The 14,889-nt window shown below is 34.0% G+C and overlaps 1 protein-coding gene across 1 annotated transcript in view; it reads right to left on the bottom strand.

The window, feature by feature from the left end:
- The window catches only part of SLC12A2 (solute carrier family 12 (sodium/potassium/chloride transporter), member 2), a 113,423-nt gene that overhangs the window by 28,061 nt on the left and 70,473 nt on the right, over positions 1–14,889 (bottom strand). The window contains exons 15-21 of the mRNA XM_010846348.1: positions 13,968–14,075; positions 12,810–12,933; positions 11,731–11,832; positions 10,261–10,416; positions 8,855–8,954; positions 4,247–4,358; positions 2,592–2,732 (exon numbers count right to left, since the gene is read on the bottom strand). Of these exons, the coding sequence (XP_010844650.1) occupies positions 2,592–2,732; positions 4,247–4,358; positions 8,855–8,954; positions 10,261–10,416; positions 11,731–11,832; positions 12,810–12,933; positions 13,968–14,075 (843 nt within the window). The remainder of the gene's footprint in view (positions 1–2,591; positions 2,733–4,246; positions 4,359–8,854; positions 8,955–10,260; positions 10,417–11,730; positions 11,833–12,809; positions 12,934–13,967; positions 14,076–14,889) is intronic.

The following is a 14,889-nucleotide window of genomic DNA, read 5'->3' as shown; positions in this document are numbered from 1 at the left end:
TGAAGGAAGCTGAGCACCAAAGAATTGATGCTTTTGAACTGTGGTGTTGGAGAAGACTCTTGAGAGTCCCTTGGACTGCAAGGAGATCCAACCAGTCCATCCTAAAGGAAATCAGTCCTGAATATTCACTGGAAGGACTGATGCTGAAGCTGAAACTCCAATACTTTGGCCACCTGATGAGAACTGACTCATCTGAAAAGACCCTGATGGTGGGAAAAGACTGAAGGTGGGAGGAGAAGGTGATGACAGAGGATGAGACGGTTGGATGGCATCACCAACTCAATGTACATGAGTTTGAGTAAACTCTGGGAGATGGTGATGGACAGGGAGGCCTGGTGTGCTGCAATCCATGGGGTCGCAGAGTTGGACACGACTGAGCAACTGAACGGAACTGAGCAAGACCACAAACAGATAGGCCCAGACAGTCAGATTTCTTCAGAAGTCCTTCTGTTTTCTTTAGATTTGGGAACTAGCTTCCCACAACTATGTATCTGCATTTCATAAAACGGTTTACTAGCTGCATCTGTTCTCTGGTTTTCTATCTCTCTCACAACTTAACCATCAATCACTTGCCTAAAAACAACATGAGACCCATCTAAATGAGGAGTTTATTTTGTTGTTATGAAGAACTGTGAGACATTTGTATCCTTCCCGTGGATACACTGAAGGGAAATTCTTTATTGTGTTTAACAGCAAAACGCTCATCTTCAAAAAATGCTCCTTAAATGGATACCCCCTCCTTGTCCATTTCCTTCCTTCACTGAAGTCACCACCTTGAACCATAAAATCTTTGACAACTCGGTGAAAGAGACAACTTTTATAATATAATGGCTTCTGAGTTGATTTCCCAGTCCCCTTTTCACCTGTACAAAGACAACGAAAGTTCTTGCATGTTTTGGGGCACATATCAGAAAATAATTCAAAGACAGCTCTTCCAGCAGGTTATTAGTGGAGATGTCAAAGAAACATCTAGGATGCTGAACCTTTATTCCCATGGTGTCAATACTTTGATCTCTGAGTAAAATACAGTTTCAGGTGAACACACTTTAAATAGGGAAAAATCAAGGACAAACTAATCCAATCATTTTGCTCCTGATTATCTTTTATCTTCTAAATAACTTGTGCAGGCCTTCTTAAATTCTTTGCACCAGTCCAGTCTCCTCTTCCCAGGGTCTGGTCTGTTAAAGCGCTTCAAATCTACCGCCACTAGAAAAGGCACTAAAGACTGTACTATGGTTTTAGTTTTAACTTCTGTCATTTAGGTTTCCTCTTCTTTTCATGTCTTTTACTCCTTTAAAAAAAAAATCTCGTATTGATTTACAGTATTTCTTTATATATTGTGGCCCATATTCTTTTGCTGATAACATGTTTTCTCCCTTTAGGTCTGTGGCTTCATTTTTCATTTCATGCTTTCTTTAAGAAGCAGTTTTACATGTTAACTAAAAAAAAAATTGGTTTCTTCTTCATAGTTCAACTTTTTGTGTCTCATTTAAAAACTTCTTCCTTAGTCCAAGATCAAAAATTTATTTTCTGCTTTCTTTTAAAAGCTTAAAAATTTTTCTGTTCTTGTGTAGGTCTTTCAACTCAACCTGGAAATATTTTTTGTTCATCTTTATAAAGACCTGTTATTTTTTTCACATAATCAGTTTTCCCAGTTCATCCTTTCAATGTCACCTCTGTCATGTATTTAATTTCCTATATCAAAGACTCAGTTTCTACTCAGTTGAAATGTCTGTCCCTACTTCAACACCACGATTTCTTAATCACTATAGTTTTATGATAAGGCTTTATGTCTGTCAAAGCAATCCTACTTCTACCTCTTATTATTCCAGAGGACTGCCTAGGGTATTCTTAACCACATGCTTGTCAAGTTTTAAAAGACACAAAATAGAAAAAGGCCAGTGACAGTACTCTGAATCTCCCACTCTATTTTAACAAAGCAGCTCAAACAAAGCAAAGCGAAACAAGGGGCTTTTGCTTGAAGTTTTCTTTTGAAGAAAGAGGTTCCTATAAAAGTAAGTTGGCCAACACTGTCTTCCTACAACCATAAGAGTTGAGGAAACTGAGTTTCAGAGAAGTTAAATAATTTTTTTGTTTGGTCCAAAATCTATAATAAGGAAGTTGCAGTGCTAGCTAGCATTTAAACCTAGGATTGATTCCAAATCCCATATTCTGGTTACTATGCCAAAACAAAACCCACAATAAGTCTAAGTTTAGAACTAGTAAAATAATAGAAATAAAATAAGGAATTAAAATTTCTTAAAAAATTAAATAAGGACTGCCATTACTTAACACTCTCTCCAAAAAACCCAGTGAGTCGCAGCAGGGAGTGAATGGGAAATACCTTAGGAAAAGGACAGAAATAGGCTAAGATAATTCACAAAGAGGTTCTTTGCTGTCAGCTAACAGCACAGTATTTCTATAGTCCTTTTAACTCTCAAATTACACAAACTGTAGTGGTATACGGTAATAAACATATGTTGAAAGTTTACAATTTTTATTAATGTGAATAATGAAACCTGGAATAAAAAACATTTTGAACACTTACACAGAATTAAAATGTTATCATTTAAAAGAGGTAAGAAATTTACCTGCATCAAATATTGTGCACCCTCTCTCAAATCATCTGCATGTACTGGAGCATAAAAAGCCTTCATTTTGTTTTTAATAAGCCACCGCTGATATTTGGCTTGATCAATGGACATCTCTTTCATAGCTTGTCTTCGAGGGCCCTTTAAGGTAAAAATATTAATAAGTCTTTAACTGAAAGGTAATCTATTCCATTTTCATAAAAAAAGCTTCCTGTTATCTTGGCTTAAACAAGGCATCTGAACATAGCAGTGGGGGGAGAAGGGAAGTACAATATAATGCTAGCGTTTTACTCTCAAATCGGTGAATTATATCCAATAAAGACTATGAAAAGACAGTGTTGATGGAACAGAGGCACAGAAAGAAGAGAAAAGGAAACAGACTTTGAAAAATAAATAAGTATTGGTAGTAGTAAATGAGAGAAATTATAAATTACTGAAAATGGAGACGATATTACACAGAGAAAAATAAGAGCCTTCTGTTTTTCTATGGAAAGTTTCCCATCTTGTTTTTCATTTGTCTCAAATGTCTGAGTTATTAAATCTCAGAAACCTAGAAATATCATTAAAAGTCAAAGTTAGCTATATAAATTCATTTTTTCCTTTGTCCTTCTGTTGAACAATGACATAACATATGAAAGGAAATGAGTTTTTTCAACTTGCAATTCTATTTTGATCCTTGTAAGCAACACATAAAATGTATTATATGTTTTACCTAAAGTGTATTAAGAAAAAAAAAATCTAAAAATAAGATTAAAAGTTCACCTTAATTATACATGAATAAGGAACTGGAGAAGGAACTGGCAACCCACTCCAGTATTCTTGCCTAGAAAATCCCATGGACAGAGGAGCCTGGTGGGCTACAGTCCACGGGGTCGTATAGAGTCAGACATGACTTAGCAATTAAATAAGACAAGGAATGGTACAATTTATCATTATTAGTAGAAAAATTGCCTCTGTGCAATTTCTTACGCTCAAGACTCCAACCTGAACTGATCTACTTGGAGACAAACTGAAACTCCGCAGGTCCCAAGTGGAGTCAGTGTCTCAGTGTGTTCTTCACTACCCTACACACACATTTTACTACTCTACAAGCAGAAGATTAACTCTAGCAGCGGCTGGGACATAGGGCATATAACATGCATTTCTAGCACCAAAATAAAATACGCAATAGAGCCTGGGAGGTAAGTTAATCTGGTAAATAAATACTCCAATTTCCTATGCAGAAAAGATCCATCATCTAGTGATTTTAGCCAAGAGGCCAAAAATAAAACTACTTTTAGATGAACATTTACCCCTATTTTTAGTAATTTCCTTACTCATGAATAAAACTAAAATGAATGGGCAAGAATTCAGCTTTCACCCTACTCTTTACATACCAGATACTAAATATTTATCAGTACCATATTTGACAAGTAAATGTTCCTGGCGTTCTCAGGACTTTACTAGATTTATCAGTAAGAAAAAAACACATACCGAATTCCATTCAGCTTCCTTAGTTTTTTTTTAGCTCCTTAGTAGGCTATTTTTCTTAGCTAAAGCAATATTGCTTCCTAAAAGCTACTCAAATTATTTCAAATCTAGAAAGATTCACAAATTACAAATGATATACACAGAGTGTAAAATGTTTTAATATGGAAGATAAAACTAGGACTTACCATATGCACATGACCACAGATCATCAAGCCAACATTTTTTGTGAAATCGTGAACAAGATGAAGTAAAGCTGGGCGTGAGTTTGGCGCACCTGTCATAACAAGACACTGAGGCCTAATTTAAGATTAAAAGGAGAAATGTAATTAGAGAAATTTAAGGCTTTGATAACATGGACATGATTTCAAGTTGCTTCTCTAACACTACATTGTTACACTAGACTCTCCTTTACACAACTGTCCTCAAGACGCAGGCTACACGATTCTCATAGAAGATGACATAACCAGGGTTCCTTGGTGCATGAGAAATGCAGAAACAAAATCTTCTTTGAGCAAACATCATACCAAATATCCTAAATTAATAGGTAATATACATCAAGATTCTGGGAGATACTATAGAAAGAAATGACCATAACCAATTAAAAACATGTAACAACTTTTCATCTTCTAAAAGTAATAAATATTACAATTCTTTCAACAGAGTTCACAAAACTTCATAAGAACACGGCCATGTCTTCATGTAAAGAACAGGTCGCTTTCCTTCTTAGCCTGATCAAATCATACTCATTTCTGCTTAATAATATCAGTCTTCCCTAATCTAGCTTAATTTTAGTGAATGTTGTTCTATGAGTAAAATCACCTATGGTGAAGAAAAGGTTTCTATTTGAACTAAAAGTTTTAATTCTAATTCGTTACAATGAAAGCCAAAATTAATTCAACTGCCTTTCAAAAAATAAGACACTCACATGATTTTTCATGTATTTTTAACTCTTGATTTTCACTGACTAGAAATAAAAGTCAATATTGTTTGAGGAAAAAATATTCACAAATCCATTTCATAAATTCAAACAGATTCACAAAAACTCATTAAAACAACAGTGTGTATAGTTGAACTTTAACAAAAAGCAAATAGGCTGAGAATTCTGACTTACCTACTAAATTAGTTAGTAGCTCCTAACTATTCTCATAAAATAAGCAGGAAAAGCTGAATAAAGACTACAAACTGATTCAGAATTTTAGCAAGCCATCTGAAAATCCAGTTCTGTCTGGAGGAATAGATTTGAGGCAACCAAACATGAAGTCATCTTTAGCAGCCCAGAGACTGCTAGTAGTCCCGTCTCTCCATCTGAGTGTTAGCAGGTTACATGGCTCCCCAGCTAAACACTGCCTTTCTTAGCTTTCCTCAAAGTGGCCCTATGACTGATTTCCAGCCCATATGATGTTCCTAATTCCTCATCCTACCCTTTAAAAGGAACCTGGGTCACCCTCCATACTTTCTTTACCTTTTCCGTAATCTAGACTGTGGAGTTGGTGATGTCTTTGGCCACATGGACATAAAAACATATCCTAGGGAATGGCAGGCTGATGAGGTAAAAGGAAGAAATGGGGGACTTGAGTGACCAAGTGCAGCCAATCTATGTAGCAGCCATAAACTGTCCATCTACCTTTGGACTATCACAGAACGCTGATATCTATCTTGTTTAGCCACTTTGTTTTTTCAGCTTTTTGTTATGGTAGTTTAACCCATTACTAATATAACCTAGTACTGTGGGAAATGAACCTGTAGTCCCCATCTTTACTAAATAGTAAACATGTTAGTAAACATACCACAAAGGCATAACTTGGGTATAATAGTATACCAAAAAAAGGCATAGAACAAAATATATTAGGGATGTCGTCTAGTAACGAGAGTGTGAATATCTGCCTTCATCTTTACTCCCTCTTTTAAAATCTCCATAGTATGATAGGATTTTTTTTTAAGGCACCAAAATATAGAGAAGAGGATAGGACACAATTGCACTGAAATTTTGAAAGCCAGAAAGCAGATGTAAGAACAATAAAGGATTTGACAAATCAGGAAAAGGCTAAATTATAAATGAGCATTAAGAGAAAACTGTGAAGCCACCTGATTTTATACCTGCTGCTACTGCTGCTAAGTCACTTCAGTCATGTCCGCTCTGTGCGACCCCAGAGATGGCAGCCCACCAGACTCCCCCATCTCTGGGATTCTCCAGGCAAGAACACTGGAGTGGGTTGCCATTTCCTTCTCCAATGCAGGAAAGTGAAAAGTGAAAGTGAAGTCACTCAGTCGTGTCCAACTCTTAGCGACCCCATGGACTGCAGCCTACCAGGCTCCTCTGCCCATGGGATTTTCCAGGCAAGAGTACTAGAGTGGGGTGCCATTGCCTTATCCGGATTTTACACCTAAGAATCATCAAAATGCCTAGGACTGACAGGCAGTAGATGCCTCTGTAAATGGCAGGGGCAATGTGTTAAAAAAACAAAAATAAGGAGAACTAATTTAAAAAGTTTGCATAAGAAGCATCTAGATGAACCCAAGTCATTTCCATCACTATGATGGGCAACTGTCCTTGCCTTTCTCCAACCCTATTAGGCTAGAGCTTATTTGCTAGAGAGGCCTGTGGTCTGGGAGCAATAGCTGAGGGCATAAGCAGCTGCCTTAAGCAGGGAGTTAGAACATTCGCCATATGCTGGAAACTGAAATCTCCAAGCTGCTTTGTCACTTAGCTCTCAGAACTGTGGCAGCCAGAACTTTATCAGTAAGCAAAGATTAAAAGATTGTTTTCTGAAAAATCTAATCAAATTAAAAAAGAAAACTTTTAAGATGACTTAAACTTCTCAAAGAACCATCACGGTCACATTAATCTCCATTAAGGGCTTGACTGAGAGCCCTACCCCTAATGCAGAACTTCCCTAGCCCCAGATCACAGACATTTCAGACAAGGCTAAATCTAAGAACCCAAATTAAAGAGGCAGGAAATGATGAGAAAGACACTTCAAGGAAATAGAAACTATAAAGTGAAGAAAACAAAATCTTTTGGCAAATTTGGTGAAGGCTGAGATAGTGATAAATAGAAACTGAAATAGGAAAAACAATTTATTGGCTACATAGAAAACATAAAACCTGTACAGGAAAAGAAAGCAATCATAATTTACAAGGCTAAGCTCTGAATTATGCTTTAAAAGTCATAAAAATATAAACATCAAGTCTAACCTAATCAAAATAGTGACATAAAAATATACTGGGAGGATAGGGTAAAGAGAAGGGTGTGTGTGTGTGTAATGGGCATGCATGGATGAAAGAAATCAAGAGAGAATGCCTAAAATTTAAAATCAAACAATACAATAAGACAAACATGCTTTTGGGGACTATTAAGTAAATACTACACAATTCAGCTAAGAACTGAAATTGGTTGCTAGTGGCATAAAAGAAATAGGGATTTGAGAAGTAGGACAACTACTAATTTTCACAACAAATGTAAGCTTTTCCTCTTTTAAATATGTTCATGTATAATTCTGATAATTTTAAAACACTTGTTAGAGTAAACTTTTTTTTAAGTTTTTAAAGGTTTTAAAAAATTCCCATTTCTATTAATAAGCCAAATAACAGTTTTTTATTGACAGCAAGTTAATTCTGATTCTTGATCATACTCTCAGTTCCGGGACACAGCTTTTTGCACAAAGGAAGGATTTCTATTTTCTGCCATACTTTGCATTAACTATGAAAACATTAAAAATGTGCTGAAATTAAAGTTTTCCTCCCAGGGCTCTCACTTCTTTTCCCTATTTCTTTCTACTCCAAAACTGAAGATCTGTGGTCTATGGGAATCTTTCATTTGACAAAACAAATTGGTGGTAGTGGTGGTTGGTGTGGGGGTGGGGGGAGGATATTCAAAGAGTAACAAAAAGAATATATTAATACAAAGGTGTTTCTTCTTGAGAGAAATTTGGTAGAGCACTTATCCATCTTGAAATTTTCTTTTAAAAAGATTCTGTCTTTTGTTTTACTGAAAATGAATTTATTCCTGTGATTACTGTTCAGAAGCCAATCAGAAGCAATTACTCATGACTAAAGAGTTGCCTGTTCAGAGCCAGGCTTACATGAACAGTATGAGAATGACTGTCTAATGGTCTATTTTTAAAAAAATGACAAGCCTACTTTTAGCTACACTTAACAATAATCTATAATTTCTAAGAATCTATATAAATAAATTAATACTTTGATTTCCAACAGTGCTTTAATAACTGAATCTCATCGACTATTAGAAACGTTAAATTAAGGAATAGCATTTAAATTGATGACTGATAAACTAAATTTTAAGATAAAATAAAAAGGAAGGAAATAGTAAGAAATGCTCTTTACTCTGACATTGATTCTTTATCACAAAAACTGATTGCCAGTTCCACAGTGAGAACAAAGCCACTAACATGAAAATATTTACCGCCTGAGTAAAATTATAAAACAAGTATTTTTATGAATTTCATCCTTAATAGTTATAAACTTGAATGGCCACAGAGGGGGGAAAAAAGTTTACTTTAACGATACCTATCTAAAAGCCTTCAAAGAGAAACCTCCAAAACTTCCGTAACATTTTTATAAGGTAGATGATAATTTTTCTCTCTGTAAATTTTTGAGAACAAGAAGCCTCAACCTTGTTTTTGAATAAACTGCTCAAATCAAACCAAACAAGAAACAATATTCTATGCTTTTAGATAATTTTTCATGAAATATTACCAAGTGAAAATATTACTAAACAGTAAGTCCTGATTGCCATCTAAAACAAAATGTTTCTGTGTTACCTGATCACTTACCTGAAGTTTTTCACGTGGTCTTCCACTCCAGAAAGACGAATCGAATGCTGCAGTGCATTCAGGTAGGTCAGAGCTTGTGTGGAGGATCCCCAGTTCACATCTGTAAGAGGACAGTGTTCATGCACCATAATACTGGTGATCACAAATCATCAATAACCAATGCTTGCACATTTAAAAAGTCAGCTGCTAAAATAAACTGTTGTACTCATCAGGAATTTCAATAGTTTACATCTACAGCATGAAATTAAGGGAATGCTAATCTGAGCTATTATTAACATTTAAAGAAAGTGTACAACTTGGAAAAGACTGAGATGAAAGGGCTGCAGACATGCTGTGCATTCAGCTCAAAATGAGTCTTGCAAACAAAGAAAAAAAAAACATTTAAAAATTATTGTTTATACAGCCAAAGGTCAAAAAGGAAAAAGGCAGATCTATGATTGTTATAAAATACTATTTATAGTACTTCACCCTGTAAGTTATTTGAACATCAAGGCAAATTTTACTTCTTATTGAATAAACAGTCTAAACACAAATGATGATTTTAGACATTTGTTACTTTAGAGACTTAACAGGCATATTAGAGAAATAATTGTTTCTAAGATATTTAAAACAATATCTTCTTTGTCCACTTCATTTCTAAAGCCACTGTTCTAATCCAAAACCTCATTCTCTCGTACTTGGATCACAAAATGTTTCCTCACTGTGTAAAATAACTACACTGCAACTACTCTGTCGTCTCTTTCTAATCTACTCTATTGGGCCACAACTTCTCAAGTTTTTTCAATAGATTTTCTTGTTATATGTTATCACACTAAATAACTGGACTAATCCTAACCTATCCCAGCATCTGCTTATGTGGAGATATACCCAGCAGTTATCAATGCTACACATTCTAGATAATCTTCAACTATTTCCCTCTTTATTCCCAGTTAAGTATATCTGTCTAATTGTCCTTGCTATACAGTAAGCTAGTGGGAAGATACTATGTGTTCTATTATTTTGTGATTCTGTGGTACAAATTATAGTAGGTACTAAACCACATTAGGTAATACATATAATGCTTATCAGGCTAACAGAAACTTCTGTACTATAATAAAATCCTTTCAAAGATTAATTTTAAAACATATTGAGTGAAACAGAATGTTTATTACATGAATTTGTTATTTTTCTACAAATAGGATTAATTAAATTTAACTCATGGCTAAGAATGAAATTCCACAGAATAAAAAGTCTTAGAGTAACTTTTTCACTAAAACTACATATATTTAGAAATAAAGCATTTTAGGTTTTATGCAAAAGGCCTTTCCAAAATACAAAAGATGGATGTTTAGATATGAAAAGGTACAAAGAACATCTAAACATTTTTTAGCTTGAAATACTAAATATTAAGAGAGAAGACTACTGACCTGGTTTTTTGTAGGTAACATAAATGTAAAGTCCAAGAACTATCACATATGTTAGCAATGCAGCCCACCAGTTAATGACAAACATCACTATGCAACAGAGAATTGCTCCAAGAAGTGATATCCACATATTGTAGTATTTGAATGCAGGACGCCACCCTAACAGAAACAAATAATATAGATAAATAAAGTCACTCAGCTACCTCATCTGCTTTAGACAGTGGTACATATGCATGCACAAAATAAATTTCTCTGTGGCTGCTACACTGAGAAGTCTTTAAATGTGAACTGTAAAGCTAATTAAACAGTAAAGTCATAGACCATCACTGATCATGTCAGATTCTTGATAGCCATGAAGTGGGCACATCTATTTATATCAACATTATCCTATCTTACTAGTTCCCTATTCAAAAAGTCCTTACTAAAAAAATACAAATCAACCTAAACTCAGTGAATGCTAGAGAAGATGAAAAAATTAGGTTTCAAATTGTGTCCTTAATAGTGAGATTTTATTTTCTGGTTTTTAGAATAAGACACATCCATATGTTAATGAATATAGAAAACAATTCAAATAAATTGTTCTTTGGAACTGTTAAAAAACCTCACCTACTTGCTAAAAAACTTATCATCATTTGGGGAAGTATTTCATCTCAATAAAATTTATATTTTTAAAAATTAAGCTTTTAATTTTGAGACAACTGCAGATTCACACAGTTTTAAGAAATAATATAGAGATTCTGGGGGTGCTTTTCCTAATTTCTCCCAGTGATAACATCTTGCAAAATGATACCAAAGTATCACAGCTAAAATATTGGTATTAAAATAGTCAAGATAAAGAAAAATTCAACACAAGAATCCCTTGTGTTGCCCTTTTAGAGCTACACCCACATCCATCTCTAAACTTTATATTCTTAAAAACTGAAGCTAAGATGTTTGTCTCCTAAGTTCCCATGTTTTATCTTTCTTGTTCTGAGAAACTTCTAGGCCCATAGAAGCAATAGTGTTTTTGTTATTTCATTTCCTTCTCTGATGCCCAACTGTTGTCAAGGTTTATAACAAAATACCCATAAAAACTGTATATGGAGTAATTTTTCAGTTGATAAAGACCCCTTATATTAGAATTCCACAGAACTCATTGTGTTAAAAATATTCCTGGATAGGGTACTATATCATAACAATGTTCTTAGAACTGATAAATACAGGAAAAAAAATAAAATAATTCTTTCACAGTTAGCCAGAATTTGAGATTAATGCTATTTTAAATTATTTGAAGCAAGAAACAGACATTGTTTACCAATAAACTGCATGACAGAAGATCTCTGAAGACTCAATTTGACTCAACTATAAAGGCAGAATGAAGCATTAGTGAACTAATTCCACACATGCCATCTTTTTAAATGTATTAAAGTTTTATTTTCTCTAAAATCAAACATTGCCACATTTACGAAACTTTTAAAGAAAATGTAAAATCACCTGGAGATTTTGCAAGTGATGCATGAAATACTGAAAAATTGATCAGTGCATATGATGCAAGGAAGAAGTTAGAGATAATTGGAGCAATAACATTCAATTCAGCTGCAAAAGAAATACGACATATTAGACATTTAACTTTTCAAAACTATGAATCATTTCAAACCTTTAGATAATACATAATACTGCTAAACCCATAACCCAGATTTAATGAACTCTGCTATACATACTTCATATACTTTAAATCATATCCTACGTAAACAGTAGAAACCTCCTTTATGACTCTCTCTCTCTCAAAGTTGAAATATTCTTTCCAGGGACGTTATACTGTTTCCCTACATACATATATGGCTCACAACGATTATGGAGCACTGTTTTGGATGTTTTAAAAGTTACATAAATTACATCATACAATATTATCATTCAGTAATTCAAATTTTTTTACATTCATTATTTTTGAGATTCATCCATATTAACATATGAAAACCAAGTGTATTCACATTTTTACTGCTGAATATTTCACTCGGGTTGTTTCCATTTTTCACTATTATAATTAATGACACTAAAAATGTTCTTTTATATAAAAGTTTCTGCAGGGTACAAAGCTCTAAGAACTGGTGGATCATAGGAAACTTTATTAAATATCGCCAACCTGTTCTCAAAAAGTAGCTATACCAGATACATTTTTAAGCATCAGATGAGAAAGTTAGTTTCCATGGTATAATCCAAAGTCCAAACGTTCTTTAAGACCCAATCAGAGGCAAAGGAACCAAAAAGATCAGCAGAGGTTCTACCTTCATGGAAGACACCATAATCCTTTACCCTATGCTACTATCATACTTGTTTTAGGGATAAGAAGCTAGGAGCTCCCTTTAGCCTAATAGGGAGTTAGTGAGGGTATGAGTTTGAGCAAATATTTAACGAATGCTATTATCTGCAGTATTTTCTAAACTCTTTTCCTTTGATCAAAAAGAAACTTAGTATAGCAGGCAAAGTAACATTTTATGACTTAATGACTCAATGTTGACAGTTAATACTATAAATGCACCAAAATCTACATCAGCACACATGTACAGACTAACCAATTAAGATGAATCCAAGTGCAATTAAAAATGTTAAGATGTAGCCACGAAGAGGTTCATTATTTTTCCCATAACCTTTAGCAAACATCTGGAAAGCTGGGTAGATGTTGTCCTTACATAGAGCCTAATAAAGAAATGTAAACATTAAAATGGAATACGTCAAAATAAGACATACAGATCTGCTTACAGTTACAACAGGTAAATCAGGAAATGAACCCAAGTTTCTAATTCTTGGTCCTCTTTTTTTTCCTCTCATACTGCTTTACCAACAAATTGTAAAGAAGAGTCAAACATTTCCAGTATCAGAAAGGCTGGAGATTTAGAATACACTGTAGTGTTTATCTATTTTACCCCACACCAGGTTGACAGTCTTACACAAATAAAGAGTCAAAGAAGCAGGCATATATATAGAAGTGTGGAAGCTTGAGAAGTATGATAGATGTGTGACCTATTTCAAGAAAACCAAGTCAAAATCTAAGACTTAAAGCAAATAAAAATCCTAATATAAAACTTAATCACTTTTCTTAAAACAATACTGAAAATAGTTTTAGGATATATTCTACACCTCTACTGTATTAATTATAACAAGAAATTAAGAACAAAGCTGCAGAATCAATACTTCACTTGTTTTAGTAATAAAAAGTACTTTCTATGCAGTATCAGTTGTTTATTTATTTGATGCTCACTAAAGGGAGATAATGTTTTATTTATCATTATATCCTGAGCACCTAACATAATGTATGGCACATCCTAGACATTCAAATATTCATAAAAATAAAACACTTATTTTGGCATTATGCTAACAGGAACAAGATAAAGTATCTTCTTTTGATTTATGGTACTTTTTATCTTTGGTAAGACATGAAAATTTATGCTAATAGAGCATGTCAAAAAAGCAAAAATTCATTACCACTTCCAGAAAGACAACTCAAAAACTATACCCTGTCAGTGGATAAATGCACAACAGTTTATATAAATATACATATCCACATTCCTGTGCATAAAATTAAATATGCCATTCTTGATATATGTGTTGGCATGTATCATATAAATACACAGGGTTGACAGAAGTAAATCATTTAAAAATATTAAAAATCCCATTTGAAATATATTACCTTGTCTACCTCTATAATAAAATTTGCAATGTGAAATACTCACCTGAAATATTTTGGGTGCACTCACAAGAGATGCTAATGCAGAAGAAAGAGTGGCTGAGAAGATACCTGCAGAAATTAATGGTGCAAAGCCTGACACCATGCTCATTACCTTAAAAAGTGACAATGGAAAAGTCAGTCATACACAATTCAAAAAAATCCACAACACTATACATCTTTACTATTCCTATGAAGAACACTGATAGCAATACTGGGGAGAATACAATAACAAAAGCAATAGTCCACAGCAATAATGGTTCTTACATGCATTACAAACTTCTGAAAATGATGTATCACCATCCCTTAATTAATGTAGGAAAAGACCTTTTATTTCGTACAACATCAAAGGCAAACACAATGGCAACGAGAAGAGCATGCCAAACTATAAAATATGCATCAGTTTCAACAGGCCAATCTTTGCGTTATTATAAACCGTTTTACACATAAATGTTCCAGATATTATTTCATGCATAAATGTTTCAGTGCGTACCTCTAATGGGTAAGAACTTTAAAAACTGTAACCACAGTCACTGTCACATCTTAAAAACTGCTTAATTCTTTAACAGCATCAAATACTCAACCGCATCCACAACTCCCAAATTCTTTCTCTTTTCTTGCTTTTTAAAATAGTTCGTTCAAATAAGGATCCACAAAAGGATTACACTTTATATTTGGTGGTTTTGTCTTAAGTCTTTTTCAATCCATAGAGTCATCCTTTCTTTAAATTTTCTTATTTTTATGTTATTTCTCCTAGAGAAACCCTATCTCTGGATTTTGCTGACAATCTCCATGGCCTTGTTTAATTTGTTCCTCTCACCTCTATTTCTAGTCAACTGGTAGGTAGACGTAGCCAGTTAATCAGACGAAGGTGCACAGTAATACTCCAAACTGGTATGAGACACTTCTGTCAGGAAGGTTGTTTCTTT

This window comes from Bison bison, unplaced genomic scaffold (genome assembly GCF_000754665.1).
Source record: "Bison bison bison isolate TAMUID 2011002044 unplaced genomic scaffold, Bison_UMD1.0 scf7180017864235, whole genome shotgun sequence".
Taxonomy (NCBI): Eukaryota; Metazoa; Chordata; class Mammalia; order Artiodactyla; family Bovidae; genus Bison; species Bison bison.
The sequence above is the reverse complement of the archived record's forward strand: the minus strand, read 5'-3'. Positions and strand labels throughout refer to the sequence as shown.